This window comes from Ovis canadensis, chromosome 6 (assembly GCF_042477335.2).
Source record: "Ovis canadensis isolate MfBH-ARS-UI-01 breed Bighorn chromosome 6, ARS-UI_OviCan_v2, whole genome shotgun sequence".
NCBI lineage: Eukaryota > Metazoa > Chordata > Mammalia > Artiodactyla > Bovidae > Ovis > Ovis canadensis.
In genome coordinates, this window is record NC_091250.1 from 61,557,303 (window position 1) to 61,577,755 (window position 20,453).

The window sequence follows — 20,453 nt, forward strand, 5'->3', positions numbered from 1 at the left end:
TGAGTGGAATTGTGTATAATGAGTGGTTTCTTTTGTTAAGGCAAAACACTATACCCTTTAAAACTAGAGTCTTTGGTAACAACCTAGAGGGGTGGGATGGAGAGAGAGGTGGGAAGGATGTTCAAGTGGGAGGGGACATGAATAAACCTATGGATAAGTCATATTGATGTTTGGCAGAAAACAACACAATACTGTAAATCAATTAAACTTCAATTAAAAATAAATAATTTTTTTAAAGAATCAATAAAACAAAAAAAAAAAACTAGAGAGTCTTCCTCTTTATTTTGCACATGTGGGAGAGTTCTGTGGCTCTAGAAAAGAGGAGTACCTATAACAAATCTTATAGAGAAAACTGAGTTATTTCATCTGTATTTAAGGTCTAAAAGGTTAATATGGATTTTTTTATTTCCCATACTCCACCCCACTTCAAAGAAAAATTAATTCACTGAGTTCAACGTAGAAATAAAGATCATCTTTTCTCTTTCTTAAAATGCTCCTGGTCTAAAGGTCTCTGTTTAAATGCTGGAAATAATCTGCTTTCCTGGTCTTCTTAGAGAGGGAAGAGCTGACTTCTGGGCAAGTTACCAAATGACAATATTGGCAAAAATTATAGGAGCCTCAGCCTGGGATAGAGGACATCCCAGCTCTCATTCCTCATTGGGGAAAAATGCTTCAATATATAAAGAGGTCCCTCTAGTTCATTATAACTTGAAAATCATAAGAGTGATGTTTTCATAGTCTCAGAGATACATTTAGAAACCCAAAAGGGTGGAGTTATTAATTCCAACAGAAATACTTCAAACTTTTTTCTTTGCAATTTGAGCTCGATGTGAGCACGTTGGACTTGCTGGTCAGTTATGGGAGCCAGGAAAGAGGATTAGAAATGGAAATACTGCAAGGGTGTCTTCAGAATCCAAGGAAAAAAACTGACCAAGAGGTTGATGTCAGCCCAACCTTGGCTGGCTTCCACAGTGGTGAGCAAAACATAGGAGACCAGATGGCCACGTTAGCCCCCTGGAAAGCCTTCTGCTGGTGACTGCTGTTATCTAGTATATAGTAGAAAAATTTATCAGAATGAGCAGGATTTGATTCTGCCCCATCTGACTACAGTAAAAGGAGGTTTCATAAAGGAGGTTTCCAAAGTGAAAGGAGTCAAAAGTGAATGTTGATGAGCCTTTCCTTTATCCAGGGATCAAAGTAAAGCTAGTTGAATAGGGGAACTTGCAGCAAAAGACTGTGGAGGGAAAACCTAAGACCCAAAGATCTAAAACAATTTTACAATAACACATATCTTTTGTGTCCAACAAAACCAAAGTGATGATGGTTTTCTTGTAAAATCTGTAGCTTTAATAATAGTTCTATGATTTGGAGTTCTACTACAGGTTCCCTCAGTACAATATTGTCTTCCCATTTCATTAGAAATAATGAATAAGAATGAGAGAAATTATAGGAGCTGAGGCTCCTATAATTTTTGCCAATATTGTCATTTGGTAACTTGCCCAGAAGTCAACTCTTCCCTCTCTAAGAAGACCAGGAAAGCAGATTATTTCCAGCATTTAAACAGAGACCTTTAGACCAGGAGCATTTTAAGAAAGAGAAAAGATGATCTTTATTTCTACGTTGAACTCAGTGAATTAATTTTTCTTTGAAGTGAGAAATAATGAATAAGAATTTTGGAGTAGGGAAAGACTTGAGAATTCTTCTACATCAAATGCATCAACATAAAATATTAGCCCAGGATAAATAACATCCTCCAGTAACTGATTGGCTGCTTGGACTGCTATAATTGATTTGTGATGACTGGCATAGGCATTAAACGGGAAACTGTAGCAACAATGCCACTGCCCATTGAAGAATTTACAGGTAGGAAAACTCGACTTCAAAACATGGGCTCAAAGAGGTTAAATGAATTGCTAACATAGAATGTAAGCTCCAGGGCAGCAAGGACTTTACTTCATTCTTTAATCCATCCTCAGAGCCAGAACAGTGTCCCAAACATGACAGAGCCTCAAAAAACATTTAGAGAGCGAATGGATGAATGAACAAATGAACACAGCTGTGGCCAAATCGGGATCTGCATCTGTGTCTCTTTCACCCATCATGTTCCATCATTCTACGATGTTCCCCATGCCCCCCAAGTCAAAAATTAAATGTCTTTTTTCAGATCCATTTCTCTTGGCTAATCTTGAATGAGGAAGTTACATAGGGAAGAGGCATCACTGGGACATAAACACGAAATGCCATAGAATCAGTTCAGGTTTGAAACCCACTCCCTTGGCCACTTTTATTGCTTTGTTTCCTCAAATTTTAGAGCAAGGAGAAGCTTTAGATTTAACATGGTGCAAACTCCTTCATTTGGAGACAAGAGAAGTTTTCATGTCTTGTTAAAGGTCGTATAACTAGCAAGAGACCCAGGTATGACTCAAACCTGGTCTCCCACTGCAAACCAATGTGCTTGTTATTAAACCACATCACATCTCACAAGTCCTTCCAGAGAGAACTAGGGCTGATGTTCAGCTGGCATGCCCATGTGCGGCTCTACTGGTTGTTAAAATACTGAAATATGTCCTTATTGTTTAGATGATGTGCCCCAACACACACACAATACCCACTCTGGCTTCTCCTTCAGAGTAGAATCTGGCTCAGTAACGATAATAAGCACATCCTGTTTCAGCACCAGGGCCAGTGCCTGGAGGAGCCTGCCTGGGCCCCCTCACCTCGTACTAATTGTCAAATGTTTTTAATATCACCCTGAGTGATATTTTAAAATATATATATATATCACCCTGAGTGACATTTTAAAAAAAAAAGATGAGCACAAAAAGGACAGAAATGGTATGGACCTAACAGAAGCAGAAGATATTAAGAAGAGGTGGCAAGAATACACAGAAGAATTATACAAAAAAGATTTCTTCATGACCCAGATAACCACAATGGTGTGGTCACTCACCTAAAGCCAGACATCCTGGAATGCGAAGTCAAGTGGGCCTTAGGAAGCATCACTACAAACAAAGCTAGTGGAGGTGGTGGAATCCAAGTGGAGCTATTTCAAATCCTAAAAGATGATTCTGTGAAAGTGCTGCACTCAATATGCCAGCACATTTGGAAAACTCAGCAGTGGCCACAGGACTGGTAAAGGTCAGTTTTCATTCCAATCCCAAAGAAAGGCAATGCCAAAGAATGTTCAAACTACCACACAATTGCACTCATCTCACATGCTGGCAAAGTAACATTCGAAATTCTCCAAGCCAGGCTTCAACAGTATGTGAACCATGAACTTCCAGATGTTCAGGCTGGATTTAGAAAAGGCATAGGAACCAGAGATCAAATTGCCAACATCCATTGGATCATCGAAAAAGCAAGAGAATTCCAGAAAAACATCTACTGCTTTATTGATTACACCAAAGCCTCTGACTAAGTGGATCACAACAAACTGTGGAAAACTTTTCAAGAGATGGGAATACCAGACCACCTGACCTGCCTCCTGAGAAATCTGTATGTAGGTCAAGAAGCAACAGTTACCACCAGACATGGAACAACGAACGGGTTCCAAATTGGGAAAGGAGTACGTCAAGGCTGTATATTATCACCCTGCTTATTTAACTTCTATGCAGAGTACATCATGTGAAATGCCAGGCTGGATGAAACCCCAGCTGGAATCAAGATTGCCAGAAGAAACATTAATAACCTCAGATATGCAGATGACACCACCCTTATGGCAGAAAGCAAAGAAAACTAAAGAGCCCCTTGATGAAAGTGAAAGAGGAGAGTGAAAAAGTTGGCTTAAAACTCAACATTCAGAAAACGGAGATCATGGCATGTGCCATCACTTCATGGCAAATAGATGGGAAACAATGGAAACAGTGAGAGACTTTATTTTCTTGGGCTCCAAAATCACTGCAGATGGTGACTGCAGCCATGAAATTAAAAGACACTTGCTTCTTGGAAGGAAAGCTATGACCAACCTAGACAGCATTTTAAGAAGCAGAGACATTACTTTGCCGACAAAGATCCATCTAGTCAAAGCTATGGTTTATTCAGGAGTCATGTATGGATGTGAGAGTTGGACTATAAAGAAAGCTGAGTGCTGAAGAATTGAAGCTTTTGAACTGGTGTTGGAGAAGATTCTTGAGAGTCCTTTGGACAGCAAGGATATTAAACTAGTCCATCCTAAAGGAAATCAGTCCTGGGTGTTCACTGGAAGGACTGATGCTGAAGACGAAGCTCCAATACTTTGGCCACCTGATGCAAAGAACTGACTCATTGGAAAAGACTGATGCGGGGAAAGACTGAAGGCAAGAGGAGAAGGGGAATGCAGAAGACGAGATGTTAGATGGCATCACCGACTCGACGGACATGAGTTTGAGCAAGCTGTAGGAGTTGGTGATGGACAGGGAAGCCTGGTGGGCTGCAGTCCACAGGGTCGCAAAGAGTCGGACACAGTTGAGTGACTGAACTGAACTGAACTTATTACCCTAAGTGGGGTGGCTGGGGGGTTACACAGCCCATTCTCTAGTTCAACAGAATGCTCAGAGCCCTGACAGGGATACCTGCTTTGGGGAAGTTCCTGTTTCTACATAACAAAGCCTTATTTAGGATGAGCTTCAAATACACCACAGTGATGCAGCTGAAACCCCAGTCCTTTTGTGGAGAAATTCTGTTTCAGACAATAAAGAATTGCCTGCAATGGGGGAGACCTGGGTTTGATCCCTGTGTTGGGAAGATCCTCTGGAGAAGAGAACGGCTACCCACTTTAGTACTCTGGCCTGGGGAATTCATGGACAGAAGAGCCTGGCAATCTACAGTCTAAGGGGTGGCAAAGAGTCGGACACCACTGAGTGACTTTCACTTTCATGTTTCTTTAGAGATAGTCTTGAGGCAAAGAAGTCATTGTTTTGCTGTTGTTTAATCACTCTGTCGTGTCTGACTCTTTGCAACCCCACAGACAATAGCCCATCAGGTCCCTCTATCCCTGGGATTTTCCAGGCAAGAATACTGGAGGGGGTTGCAGTTTCCTTCTCCAGGGGATGTTTCTGAGGCTAAAAGTCTGTAAGGGGAACTTGGAGGAAAATAAGCTACGATTTTCCAACCCAGAGAAGTAAAGTTAGAATGATGGTAACTCAATCTTCTTTCCAAACGCAGGACACTGAACAGGAAGTGGTGATTGGGAGTTTTATTGTCCTTAAAGCCAAAGCTTGGGAACAAAAAATTCTACTTTCTAGCAAGTATGATTTAGGTTGGAATTTATCCCTGCAAAGGGCACTAGGCAAAGAAGTGAGTGGCTAAGGAAGCCTGTAAGATGTTCAACACTAGGAGTCTTAAGACTAAATTCCACTCCCAGGAATTTATCCTCCAAACATATTTATTTGTGTGTACAAAGATACACATGCAAAGGTGCTTACAGAAACCTTGTTGCTAACAGTAAAAGACAAAAGATGACCTGCATGACCATCAACAGAGGACAGGGCAAATAAATTATGGACTGCCAGGCAATGCAATGCTAGGGAGCTATTGCAAAGAACGTGGTCATGTTTCCTGTACTGACATAGAAAAAATTTCTGCCATATTGTTAATGAGTGCAAAGCAGAATCTTTAGTATCTTCCCACGTGTGTAAGAAGAGAAGGGTCTATCAGCCTAATGATTATATGGGCAGAGAACATCCCTGGAAGGAAACACAGAATCTAGTGTTATTGAGCTTGCCTCTAAGAAATAGGACCAAAAGACTGGGGCAGGTAGGAATTTACTCTTCCCCCAAACCTTTTAACACTCTCTGAATTTTTTAACCAGGTACATGTATTACTTTGTTGGCTACAAGAGAAAAGAACATCTCTGGGCATTTCCATGCCGGCAGGGAGAAGGAGCCTGCCACATGCAGAGGCCTGCCCCGCCCTGGGCGCCCCAGCGGTTCAATCCACTTCAAAGAGGCAAAGTCCAGTGGGTGAGGAAAACAAGGTGATTCATGCCAATCAAAATTCAACTTAGACAAAAGTGTATTCCTTCTAATGTATAACCTGGGTTGGGATTGTTTTAACATGTGTCAGAGAAGCAGCTTAGCAAAGTTGAAAGAACTTGGACTCCATTAAACAGGTTCCCAGAGCCTCAATTTTCATCTCTGTAAAAAGAGAATGAAACTACTGTCCGCCCCTGGGGCTCTTATGAGGGTTAAATGAGACACTGCGCATGGAAAAAGTGACTTGAAAATCATAAAGGGCAATGTAGACGCTAGGCATTCATTAATGGTATTACTGAAAAATCCCAGTCTACAGTGATTACCTGGGGGAAAGAAAGAAGTCTCTTTTGTCTCTAAGAGTGTCACATTTGTAGTTCTTATCATTACAAAAAGCATCATCATATCATTAACTTGAATTGTTCCACTGAATAAACTGAAATTTTCACAGAGACATGTAAAGTCTGTCTCCAAAATTTGACTTACTCTTCTATGATTTTGTTGTAAACGAATTTTGTTATAAGAAAATCTTGCTTATAATCCATTAGGTCTGAAAATGAGAATGAATTTTTAATGGAAGGAAAAGAGAGTAGAGAAGAAGAAGACTGCCAGTTTCTGACCTAAGAGGTAAAGTCAGAAAAACCTTTGTGTAGGTGGAAGTACCAGTGTAGCAGACGTAAGAGATTCCTGGAGGAGGGCACGACAGTCCACTCCAGTGTTCTTGCCTGGAGGTCCCATGAACAGAGGAGTCTGGTCGGCTACAGTCCACGGGGTCAGAGCGGGACTGAGCGTGCAGCAGACGGAAGTAGAACAAAATGCTTGCTACATCTGAGCATGGCATTTAAGGAACTCCAACGTGTCGCCCCAACTTGCCTTTCCAGTCTTCTTTCTGGAACTGCCCATCTCACACTTGAGAGTCTACCTGAACAAAAGCTCAAGTGCGGCTACTCCACACTTCCACCTGCGGCAGACACTGGTAATCAATCTACACAGCGTCTCTCTCACTAAGCACAGACTCGGCCTCAGAATCCTTCTCAGCACTGTGCTCTAGGTAGCCACCCCCATTGCTCTGAGCTGGCAAGCAAGATGAAACCCATTTGCCATCCCTCATTCCAAGGGTTGCAGGCTCATCCACATTCCCGCATCAGACTGCATTCCTTTCTCTTTTTTTTCCCTTCTGCCTAGATGTGCGTGCGTGCATGCTAAGTTGTTTCATTCACGTCCAACTCTTTGTGACCCCATGGACTGAAGCCCGCCAGACTCCTCTGTCCATGGGATTCTCCAGGCAAGAATACTGGAGTGGGTGGCCATGCCCTCCTCCAGGGATCTTCTCAACTCAGGGATCGAACCTGTGTCTCTCGTGTCTCCTGCCCTGGCAGATGGGTTCTTTCCTTTATTCTTTTTCTGACTATGGAAACTCTACTCTTTCTTAAAATTTCTGTTCAAATGTCACTTCCTCTGTGAAGAACCCTTGCAAAGTACCTAAGACGCAGATTGCTCAGTAACTTTTTCCTATGAAGAAGTGACTTAAATAAATAAATAACTTCACGACATCTCCTGGCAATATAGCTTAGTGGTTAAGTGTGGTGTTTGGGAACCAAACTACTTGAGCTCAAGTCCTAGTTCGATCATTAGCTGTGTGACTTTAGACCAATTACTCTCGTTCTCCGAGTCAGTTTCCTCCTCTATCAATAATGACCGTAGTGCACTGGTATTAAATTAGATACTTGCACAAGCCCTTAGCACAGTTCCTGGCACACAGTGAGTGCTCAGTAAGGGAAAGTGACTGTTACTATTGGGAGCTGTGTTTACTTGTGGATAACCACGTTAAAGAGAACGACCATGTCTGGGTCTTTGAATCTCCAGACTTAGTGAAGAAATTGGCGCAGGATAGGTGTTCAATCAGTCTTTATGGAATTGAACACGATACACATCATAAGGGGTGGTGAGCACCAAGAGAGAACTAGAGGAAGCTAGAGGGCAGAGAGTTCATTTCCGATTTGAGAATCAAAAAAGGAAAGAAAAGAAAAGAAGAAACCTTTGTGGGGAAGGAGTAGAAAATTTGAGCGGACTACTGAAATATGACTATGATTTTGCTAGGAAAACATGAAAGATGGCCACGGGGCTGGGAGAGAGAGTGTTGAGGGGGCGGAGGGGTGGCAGCTTCCAGTAAAAAGAGATGCATTAGCCAAGGCATACAGATGAGTGATCACAGACTCGAGCTAGAGGGCAGGTGCGGGGTGAAGGTGTGCTCATGTGTCGTTGCAGAGGAGAATCACTGCAGCTGTAACCAGAGCAGCAAAACGGTCTCCACCCGGGAAGCCTCAGTGTGTACAGGCACTACAGAAGGCACATGGCTGACCCCATCCTACACGCTCCCTACCATGGAAAAAGGCTGTCACAGTGAGACGGTCACACATAAGCTAAGAGAGAAAGGGTCCCTGCCTCTTGGCTAAGAGCCTTCATCCCTCAATCAACAAGCAGTTGTCATGTGCCTGCTGTGTACAGGGTGCCACCCTGGGCACCAGAACCAGACACATCAGGCCTTATGGAGCCTGTGTGCTAGTACAAAGACACTCCACAGGCAAATAAACCATTCAGTATATTCAATTACAAGTCCTGGGGGAGCTAAGGTTATGAAGGAAATAAAAGGTGGATACTGGTGTGGCGGGAGCAACTGGGTAGGGCTGCCATCTTAGATAAGGTGGTCCAGGATGCTGTCCCCAGTAAGATGACATTCATGCAGAGGTTGCAAGGAGGTAAGAGAGCAAGTCACACAGTGATCTAGGGGAGGAGCATGTTAGGGGGAGGGGACAGTGATGCAAATATCTCAAAGTGGGAATGAACTTGGTACATCAAGGGAGAAGCAAGCTGGCCTGCATGGCTGGAACAGATGGGCAAGGGGGAGCGTGACAGGAGATGAGGCCAGTAAGGGGACAGGGACAGATTCCATAGGCCATGCCCAGGGACGTGGGTGATCCTTCCCTACTCCATCAGGGAGGAGCTGGCTGCAGGGGCCATTGCGTACGGGGACAAGGGCCAGCGGGGAGGCCATTTGCAGACTGCGGCCAGAATCCAGACAGGGACAATGGTGGCTTAGGCCAGGATGACAGCAGACACGTGGTGAACAGAGATTGAATATGCGGTCGGGGCTGAAGATGGAGGCCGCAGGGCCAGCTGACCTCTCACAACAGAATGCACGGTCCAGGTGCACCCCTGGAGCCACCAGCCCGAGCGGTTGATTTCTTTCTCTGGGTGAGCTCATGCGTGAGTCAGGCACACGTGTGACAAGGCAGCGGATAATGCCCGGTGTCCTCCCCCGGAGGGAACAGACAATCAGCGGGGCCCAGGCAGGGTGGATCTATTGGCCAAAGGCAAGAACAGGTGCACTGGCAGGGCACGTGGCCGAGCCTTGGCACAAACGTGTCCTGAAAGGCTGCCAGCTTCTGATCCGGGGTAGGTTGACCCAGCAGGACGGGACGGAAGCCAGCTGCACCTCCACCCAAAACCAGCCCACCAGCCAGGCTGGCACAATCCCAGCACAGGAGATGAGCTGCAAAGAGTGTCAGGGTGCACAGCTCTGGCCCTGGAAGCCTAACTGAAGACTTTAGGTGGGGGCGCTCCAACCACACAGACGAAACATGTATGCACCGAGACTGGGCTCTCTCTTCAGAATGAGAAAAGAAAATGCAAGCGAGTCACAGGGGGTACTTAGTTCAGACGCAGAGCTCTTGCAGGATAGCAGGCACTTGACACAGAAAACGTCCCCCCAACTCCACACCAGGGCTGGCGGCAGACGGCGGTGGGGCCAGGCATGAAAGCGCCCCTGCAGCGCAGTAATGCCACCTTGTTGTTCGGACTTGACTCTTGTTCTTCAAGAGCAGAATAAAGAAGCCCCCGCTGGGAACCAGCCAGAGGCCTGGCCCCCTTCCATTGCACCGCCGATATCAAGAACAAAGGTCGTGGACACTTTCCACGGGGCTTGCGGCAGACTCTCTTCTGATTTCCTTTTTAAGACAGGGAGGGGAAGTGCTCCCCTTTCCTGGTGAACAAACCTCAGCCTGGCAAATAGGTGGTTTTGCGGGTGGATGGAGCCCCCCTCCCATTGTCAGTGATTTTGACTCTTAGAAAAGGTTTTCTTCTGCATTATGCCTTTATTAGACTGGTTCTCGCTCCAAAAGTAATGGTCTGAAGGAGGTGGGGAGAAACAAAAACCACTGTGCTGTTCCTGAACCCAGTGACTACTGAGAAGGAACAACAAAAGAAAGAAAAGCTGTTTCGCATTTTAAGGGTATGTTCGGGCACCCTAAGAACTCAGCCAGTTCATAAATGACTTCATTTGAAAACTTCCAGTTTGCGATTCAGTCATTCTTCAATGAGAAATATGTGATTTGCCAAACATGAAATGGAATCATTAAGCCCTGACAAAATCAATCGGAGGCAAAGCAAAACTGTGGCTGCTGGTGCCCGGTGTTGCCTTCTCCTTAACAAATTAGGTATCCCCGCGGAAGGCATTCCAGCAGATGCTAGCATGGGGCCCTGCCTGGAAGAGGGATGCACACTGATCATCAAAACGCAGGCAGCTTGACTATTTCGGAGGCTTAACTGCCCATCCCGCCCTACCCTCAGTGTGCACACTCACACACACACACACACACACACACAGAAAGACAGAAAGGGGATTCTTCTTCCAGATTTCTCTACGTTTAAAGCACTGCTCAGACATAAGCCAGACACAGAAGAGGACTATAAAATAAAATATGGGATGAAATTGTCTAGAACTATGCACACACAAAAGTGCTTGTAAAAACAGATGCATTCTGAAGAAGGTCTGCAGTCTAGTTAGGAGTATTAGATCAGCATCAATTTCCTGGTTTTGATATTGTTCTCTAGTTATGGACGATGTCAGTTAGGGGAAGCTGGGGGAAATAAACAAGGACTCGATCCCATTTTTGCAACTTCCTGCAAATGTCTATTTTTTTCAAAATAAAGAGTATTTTTAAATGCCAAATGTGTTGGTTCTATAGCAAGCGGCCTCTGACCAACTATATATCACATGGTTATTCTGGTCCATTCTGTTTTCATTATATGCTGGGTTGTTTGGGAGTGACCCCAGGAAATATTCACTGCCATTGTATTTCCTCCACCCTCCAAGTCTGCCTGGGGGTCCAGCCACTTCAACTCAAAGTCCCACCAGCTCTATCCTTGCTCCAGGAATTCTCAAGCTTTAAGATGCATCAGAGTCATGGAAATGTATTTAAAATGTGAATTCCAGGGCCGGACACCCCACAGATCCTGTCTAAGCAGGAAATGGGAATCTGCATTTGCAACAAGAGCCCTGGGTGATTCTGATACAGGTGATCCTAGGGTCCCACTTTAGCAAACATGACCAGGCTCGGGGTGAGTGCCTGGGAGCATGCCTGGATAGGCCCCCAGTTGCAGGATGGGCAGAGAGCTGGCAGGCACTCTATATCCACATAGCAAGGTGCCCCCTGCAACAATGGAGAGAATTATAGCCCTCTTCTTCCAAATGCACATAGCCAGTGACCTCCAACCCCAGTGCTTAAAGACGGCTGAAAAAAGGCATAGGAGCCTCCTCTGTTGATCCCTCAGTGGCTGTGACCCTGTGACATTTGGGTTAAAATAAAGAGTTTGCATTCTATCATCATTATGCCTACTACTTTTTACTGAGTGTTGATTATATGTCAAGCACATCTCATTTAATTCTCACCACACTGCCCTGAGGGAATTATTATTTATTATCCCATTTTACAGATAAGAAAACTGAGGTTCTTAAAGTTCCAAAGTTACACTGGCAGAAAGTGGCAGAGCCAGGAGTTGAACTCAGGTACTTGGCTGACAAGCTAATGCTGCACCAAAACCAACACTTGAGGGCTTTTTGAGGGACCTGAGGAGGAAGATTTTCCAGATCCTATTTCAGTGGCACTAATGTTCCTCTTCAACGTAAAGCAGATTCAAGCCTCTCAAAGCACCCTTCCATGACCCTCTGTCCCTCTCTCACCTCCATCTTCAATCCTGTTCTTTCTCTCCTACTCTTTCTCTGCTCACACCTTTTCATTTTATCCCTTTTCTCCCCAAAGTCCAAAATTATAGACTCAGTTTGCCTTGTGTCCCCGATTGCTAAGATAAGAATTTTCTCATACACTCCTCCTCCTCCCATCCAGGCTGTCTGAAGAAATGAGCATTAGGTTCCTAGCAAGGCAAATGACCTACCATTCTCGAGAGGACACTGGGGAATCTTATTTGCTCGAAGGTTCCAAATATAATCCATGTTCCACTCAAGGCACACTTGATGATCTTTGAAAGGGCGTTCAAAAGGCGGGACAGTCTTCAACAGCGTGTAATTCTTTGCTACAGCGTGTAGCAAATTTTCCTCCCATTTAACATTCAAGTCCCCACTGCTATATTGGTGAGTAATCCAGGCGCGTAGTATCACCACAGATACTGAAATGGAGTGTCTGATGAAATAATCATCTCTGTAAACCATGATGCTCGGGAATTTCACATGTACAATTTGTGTTCTGCTGGTGTGAAGATGTTTCTCATTCTTCCACCTTTTTTTGTACACGGGAATGCTACTTCTGAACTCAGATGAAACAACTGCTTCCAAATTGACAACACAAGGCTGAGAGCATAAATACTCTACCGAGACTTCAGACACATTGCGAACATTCCCTTCGAAGATGGTGAAATAAATAAAGTCTTTGTAAGCCACAGTTTGCTCCGCTCTGGGTATCACTGACGTTGTCAGGGAAGTCTGCCTCCCTAAAGATGGTACAAAATTCTGAGAAGAAAAGAAAAGAAGTAAGTTTAAAAATGATCATATTCTTGTTAATTTTCATTTTAATTGCTTTACAGGGGCTTCTGGGGTGGCGCCACTGGTAAAGAACCTGCATGTCAATGAAAGAGACATAAGAGACACAGGTCCCATCCCTGGGTCGGGAAGATCCCCTGGAGGAGGGCATGGCAACCCACTCCAATATTCTTGCCTGGAGAATCCCATGGATAGAGGAGACTAGCGCGCTATAGTCTATAAGGTTGCAAAGAGTTGGACTTGACTGAATTGACTTGGCATTCATGCACATTTGCTTGACAATGCTGTGTTCATTTCTACTGTACAACAAAGCCAATTGGCTATACATATATATATATATATATCTCCCCTCTTTTTTGCATTCACTTCCCATTTAAGTCACTACAGAGGGCTGAGTAGAGTTCCCTGTTCTAGACACTATGTTCTCACTAGTTATCTACTTTATGCATAGTATCAGCAGTGTACATATGTCAGTCCCAATCTCCCAGTTCCTCCCACTGCCCATATTAACAGATACATGAATCATTATATTCCTGGAAGAAAAAAAAAATCCATTTACATCATGCAATGAAAGTGGAAGATAAAGGATGTCGAAAGCACTACCAAACAATTGGAGAAAAACCAACATACACACAAGTGAAGATTAGGCCACATTAAATTCTCTCCCCAGACTGAGTAGCATCTGCTGATCAAAACGGGACTTTCAAAGCTACATGGCAATCATTCCAGAGTTGGTTTCCAAATGGAAGAGCTAGTTCAGGGCAAATCCTGAACAGTAGCAGTGAACATGCCTTAGAGTGGAAAAGAGGCAGTCCAGCTGCAGACATTTTCAAACTATTGTCCTGACTTCAAATGGTAGTCAAAAGCAGCCAAATGAGACGATGGGAGAAGAGTTCAAAGTGGCGCCCGAGAGAACACATATCAGGGATGCCAGCCTGGCCCCTTTTTCTCCATTAAGTTCTGAGCCAGGACAAGCCTACATTACAAATGAGCCAGCAGGAAGTTTCTGTTGCTCCAAATCACACATAGGCAGGCTCGGACCACAGACTGTGTGGTCTGATTTTTTTTTCACCGTGGATGGCGCCGGATGTGCCAAGAAAGATTTTTAGCTGTGGGTTTATCTATTTGTTTCAATGATGAGGCCCTCTCAGTGTAGACGTTCCTTCCAGAAAAAAAGTCTGGAAAGTTTTGTCATGAAATCAAGGCAATGCTTTTTGACTAGGAGGCACAGACGGATGGATGCTAAGAGCTCTTCTCTAAATGAGACTTTGTGATTTAGACATCCAAAACACAGTCAGCTCAGTTTAGTTCAGTCGCTCAGTCATGTCCAACTCATTGCGATTCCATGAACTGCAGCACACCAGGCTTCCCTGTCCATCACCAACTCCTACAGCTTGCTCAAACTCACGTCCATCAAGTCAGTGATACCGATCAACATCTCATCCTCTGCATTCCCCTTCTCCTTCTGCCTTCAGTCTTTCCCAGTATCAGGGTCTTTTCCAATGAGTCAGTTCTTTGAATCAGGCAGCCAAAGTATTGGAGCTTCATCTTTAGCGTCAGTCCAGGGAATATCCAGGGAATATCCAGCACTGATCTCCTTTAGGATAGACTGGTTGGATCTCCTTGCAGTCCAAGGGACTCTCAAGAGTCTTCTCCAACACCACAGTTCAAAAGCATCAACTCTTCAGTGCTCAGCTTTCTTTATAGTGCAACTCTCACATCCATACATGATTACTGGATAAACCATAGCTTTGACTAGATGGACCTTTGTTGGCAAAGTAATGTCTCTGCTTCTTAAAATGCTGTCTAGGTTGGTCATAGCTTTCCTTCCAAGAAGCAAGCATCTTTTAATTTCATGGCTGTAGTCACCATCTGCAGTAATTTTGGAGCCCAAGAAAATAAAGTCTCTCACTGTTTCCATTGTTTCCCCATCTATTTGCCATGAAGTGATGGGACCACATGCCATGATCTTAGTTTTCTGAATGTTGAGTTTTAAGCCAACTTTTTCACTCTCCTCTTTCACTTTCATCAAGGGGCTCTTTAGTTTTCTTTGCTTTCTGCCATAAGGGTGGTGTCATCTGTATATCTGAGGTTATTGATATTTCTTCCGGCAATCTTGATTCCAGCTGGTGCTTCATCCAGCCCAGCATTTCGCGTGATGTACTCTGTGTAGAAGTTAAATAAGCAAGGTGACAGTATACAGCCTTGACGTACTCCTTTCCCTGTTTGGAACCAGTCTGTTGTTTCATGTCTGGTTGTAACTGTTGTTCTTGACCTGCATACAGATTTCTCAGGAGGCAAGTAAGGTGGTCTGGTATTCCCCTCTCTTGAAGAATTTTCCACAGTTTGTTGTGATCCACACAGTCAAAGGCTTTGGCATAGTCAATAAAGCAGAAACAGATGTTTCTCTGGAACTCTCTTGCTTTTTCAATGATCCGATGGATGTTGGCAATTTGATCTCTGGTTCCCCTGGTTTTTCTGAATCCAGCCTGAACATCTGGAAGTTCACGGTTCACATATTGCTGAAGCCTGGCTTGAAGAATTTTGAGCATTACTTTGTCAGCATGTGAGATGAGTGTAATTATGCAGTAGTTTGAGCATTCTTTGGCATTGCCTTTCTTTGGGATTGGAATGAAAACTGACCTTTTCCAGTCCTGTGGCCACTGCTGAGTTTTCCAAATGTGATGGCATATTGAGTGTAGCACTTTCACAGAATCATCTTTTAGGATTTGAAATAGCTCCACTGGGATTCCACCACCTCCACTAGCTTTGTTCGTAGTGATGCTTCCTAAGGCCCACTTGACTTCGCATTCCAGGATGTCTGGCCCTAGGTGAGTGATCACACCGTCATGGTTATCTGGGTCATGAAGGTATCTTTTTTGTATAGTTCTTTTGTGTGTTATTGCTCTTAATATCTTCTGCTTCTGTTAGGTCTATATCATTTCTGTCCTTTATTGTGGCCATCTTTGCATGTATGTTCCCTTGGTATCTCTAATTTTCTTGAAGAGATCTCTAGTCTTTCCCATTCTATTGCTTTCCTCTGTTTCTTGGTGTTGATCACTGACGAAGGATTTCTTATCTCTCCTTACTAGTCTTTGGAACTCTGCATTCACATGGGTATATCTTTCCTTTTCTCCTTTGCCTTTAGCGTCCCTTCTTTTCTCAGCTATTTGTAAGGCCTCCTCAGACAACCATTTTGCCTTTTTGCATTTCTTTTTCTTGGGAATGGTCTTGATCTCTGCCTCCTGTATAATGTCACAAACCTTCGTCCATAGTTCTTCAGGCACTCTATCAGATCTAATCCCTTGAATCTATTTGTCACTTCCACTGTATAATCGCTCACAATTTGATACCTGAATGGTTTTTCCTACTTTCTTCGATTTAAGTCTGAATTTTGCAATAAGGAGTTCATGATCTGAGCCACAGTCAGCTCCCAGTCCAAAACACAATAGCAAAAAGGTTACTGTGGACCCCTTTACTCCCATTGGAATGGTTACTATTAAAAAAAAAAAAAAAGAAAGGACCAAATTTTGGAGAGCATGTAGAGAAATCAGAACGCTTGTGCATTACTGGCAGGAATGTAAAATGGTACAGCCACTGTGGAAAACAGTACTGCAGTCCCTAAAAGAATTAAGTACAGAATTCCCATATAATTGAACAATGCCACTTCTGTGTCTATACCTGAGTTGAAAGCAGGGACTGGAAAAGATATGTTCATAGACTTACAAGCAGCTTCACAGCAGCATCATTCATAACACCAAAAAGGTAGGTATTCTGAGCTTCCCTGGGGGCTCAGACAGTAAAGAATCTGCCTGCAATGCAGGAGACTCAGGTTTGGTCCTTGGGTTGGGAAGATCCCCTGGAGAAGGAAATGGCAACTCACTCCAGTATTCTTGTAAGGGAAATCCCACGGACAGAGGAGCCTGGCGGGCTATGGTCCATGGGATCACAAAGAGTTGAACTCGACTGAGCAACTAACATTTTCAAAAGGTAGAAACAATCCAAATGTTCACTGATGGATAGACAGATAAACAAAATGTGGTACAGACATATAATGGAACATTATTCAGCCTTAAAAAGGAAGGGAATTAAGACACACGCGACAATATAGATAAACGATGAGGACATTATGCTAAGTGAAATAAGCCAGTCACCAAAGAATGAATACTGCTTGATTCCACTTACATGAGTTACCAAGAGAAGTGAGATTCACACAGATACAAAGTAGATTGTTGTTTACGAGCGTCAACAGGGAGGGGAAATGGGGAAGTGTGCTTTAATGGGCACAGACTCTCAGTTCTGCAAGCTGAGAAGAGTTCTGGAGATGGATGGTGGTGATGGCCACACAACAGTGTGGATATACTTACTGGCACTGAACTGTAAATTTTTAAGTGGCTAAAACAGTAAATGTTTTGTTATGAATATTCTCACCACAGTTTTAAAGAAAAGGGTCACTGTAGTCTTCTCCAGAGAAGGAAGAAATAGGGAGCCCTTTCTTCAGTTCTGTAGGAGGGGCAAAGGTGGACAGCACCCAGAGTCTGGGATCAGGGAATCACATTTGCAAATAGCAGGGACATGGGACAGAACATGAGCAGTGCGCCAAACTGAAAGCAAAATCCTAAGGGAATACAGCAAACGCAAGTCATTTTGACTGGGGGCTCTGGGACAGATTTTGTGGAGGAAATGGCATTTCAACAGGGCTTTGAAGAGTTCTTTAGGTAGGAAGGCAGAGGGAGAACACTACAAGTGTTGTAAACAGCTTAAGTAGAGGCATGAAGGCAGGGAAACATGGCTGTCCGAAGGTCCAGCAAGCAGCTGGATTTGGCCAGAGAACAGAACAGGGTACACACACAAAAGGACATGGGAATAGGAGGATGAAAAGAAGAGCAGAACCCCAGCTCTGGAGAACACCACATTTCAGCCCGAGGAAGACGGACTTGCAGTCTACTGGCAGTAAAGAATCAATGAAGGTTTGAGTATGTATATTTGTAGAAGCAAATCCTAGAAGAATTTGGGGGTCAGAGCGTAGGGGCATTTACGCCTTTGATAGTGCCTGATTTCCGTCCGTGGAGATCAAGCCCACAGCAATACATAAGGGCAGGCATCCCCACTTCGACCAGTACAATGTACTACTGGGCTGTTTGATCTCTGTGGATCTGTGAATAAGTGAATATTCATACGCAAATGTGTGCAAATAAAAAAGGGGGTAGTGTTTCTATTTTAGAGCACTGACAGTCGTGTAGAAACAAGGCTAGCAATCAAGAAAAATGAGCAAACGATATTACTCAAAATTCTCACTTATAGCAAGAAAAAGGGAAATTAAAACTACACTGACAATGGAGAAACAGACATAGAGAACAGACTTATGGACACAGGGGCATGAGGAGAGGGTGAGATGTATGGAGAGAGTAGCATGGAAACTAACATTACCATATGTAAAATAGATAGCCAATGGGAATTTGCTATATGACTCAGGGAACCCAAACAGGGGCTCTATAACAACCTAGAGGGGTGGGATGGGGAGGGACATGGGAGGGTGGTTCAGGAGGAACATACGTATACCTATGCTTAATTCATGTTGATATTTGACAGAAATCAACAAAATTCTGTAAAGCAATTATCCCTCAATTAAAAAATAAATAATTTTTTAAAATATTTTTTAAAAATTAAAAAAATACTACACTGAAATGCCATTTTGAACCTAGGTTCACGGAGATGAAAAAGCCCAATAGTACATTGCACTGATCGAAGTGGGGACGCCTGGCCTTATGTATTGCTGTCACCTCCATGGATGGAAATCAGGCACTATCAAAGGTGTAAATGCCCCTACCCTCTGACCCCCAAATTCTTCTAGGATTTGCTTCTACAAATATACATAGTCAAATTTGTGCAAATTGATCTATGTATGACTTTCCACTATAGCACTATTTGTAACTGCACAAGATGGAAAACCTAAATGTCCACCAAGAGAAAGTTGGTTTTGTAAATGATAGTACATCTGCTCCTGGAGTACTAAACAGTTATTCAAATCAGGAAGATTTCCTGCAGATAATGGGATGATCTCCAGTTGTTTGTTTGTTTGTTTTTAAGCAAATTCAGAAGTGCAACTTTTTAAAAAAGGGAAAAATATATACACTTCTGTTTCAGCACACATGGCACCGGCTGCTCACGTGGAGAAGGACCAGGTGAGCAGGAGAGAGGGGAAGAGTGAGACCTGCACGCTTGGTCTTTACTCATCTTTCGAATTTCATGTCACATGAATATTTATCCCCTAAAAGTCGGGGTTTCAGGGTGGCGGAGAAAAACAACCATTCTAAAAGATGAAAGTGGAAAATGCAGCTTCTTCAAAAGGCAGAGGAATGTTAGAAGAGCCCGCCACAACTTTTGATCTGTCATGGGAAACCTGTAGGAAGAAACACCTCAAGAAGTGGGTACAGTCCAAACTGCCCGCCCCCGCAAGGAGAAGTTTAACTGTTTTATGTTATCATGTAGACCTCCAAATTACAAGAGGGGGAGTAAAAATTAAAATCATCTCATAAGTAGAGAATATTAGAGCAGATGAATCCTTGGTGATAAATCAGCTCACCCCATTTTTCAAGACAAGGAAACGGCAAGCCGGAGGGGACGTTCTCCAACATCCCACAACTGGAGGCTTAGCCGAGTCAGCTCAGACTCTCAGCGGCTCCTTCTCTTCACACCCACCCCGAGGCTCTCCACTGGACAGCACACACCACGAGACCAGAGATTTGCCATTTCACTGCTCCCTGAGAACTCCAGGCTGAATTCTGCTTTTGTATGAAGGGAGATATGGCCAGCATTTAAACAAGTGAGGGTTTATTCACTTGGCCAGAGGTGCCAAGATGTGGCCCCCGTTAAGATCTGAATCGAGCTGTTGAGCCCACAGCAGAGTTTAGCTGAAGCCAGAGGCGGCCGGTGCTAATGGAAGCTGGACCAGAGGGGTGAGCATGGGTGAATAACACTCCCCAGTCCAAATGCCCACTCCCCCAATCCCTGGGGCTTCCCTTCCTCAGCTCCCTGGAAGGAGACATTTCCTTATTTAATGATACAATAGGGAGCAGAGTCCAGGATGTGCTATGGCTTGTTAAATATAATTGTGTCCCTTCTCGGAGAATGACTTAAAACTTCTTCCTCATTCTTTTTACGTATACTTTAACACTTAACCCAAGCCCTGTTCTCCACTTCAATTTTTTTTTTTAATCACTTTAAAAAAAATTTAATCGGAAGGTATTGTTTTACAATATTGGGCTGGTTTCTACCATACATCAATATGAGTCAGCCCCAGGTATACATATAGCCCCTCCCTCGTGAATCTCCCTCCCATCTCCCACCCAATCCCACTCCTCTAGGTTGTCACAGAGCACTAGGCTGACCTCCCTGTGTCACACAGCAAATTCCCACTGGCTGTCTATTTTACATATGGTAATGAGTATGTCTCCATGCTACCCTCTCAGTTCATCCCATCCTCTCCCTCCTACACTGTGTCCACAAGTCTGCTCTCTATGCCTGCATCTCCACTGCTGCCTGGCAAATGGGTTCATCAGTACTATCTTTACAGACTCCATACACATGCATTAATATACAATATTTGTCTTTCCCTTTCTGACTTACATCACACTGTACAATAGGCTCTAGGTTCATTCACCTCATTA

The 20,453-nt window shown here is 43.8% G+C and overlaps 1 protein-coding gene across 1 annotated transcript in view; it reads right to left on the bottom strand.

Moving 5' to 3' along the window:
* Positions 1-20,453, bottom strand: part of SEL1L3 (SEL1L family member 3) — a 110,657-nt gene that overhangs the window by 81,208 nt on the left and 8,996 nt on the right. Inside the window, exon 2 of the mRNA XM_069593789.1 lies at positions 12,183-12,753. Coding sequence (XP_069449890.1) covers positions 12,183-12,753 — 571 coding nt within the window. The remainder of the gene's footprint in view (positions 1-12,182; positions 12,754-20,453) is intronic.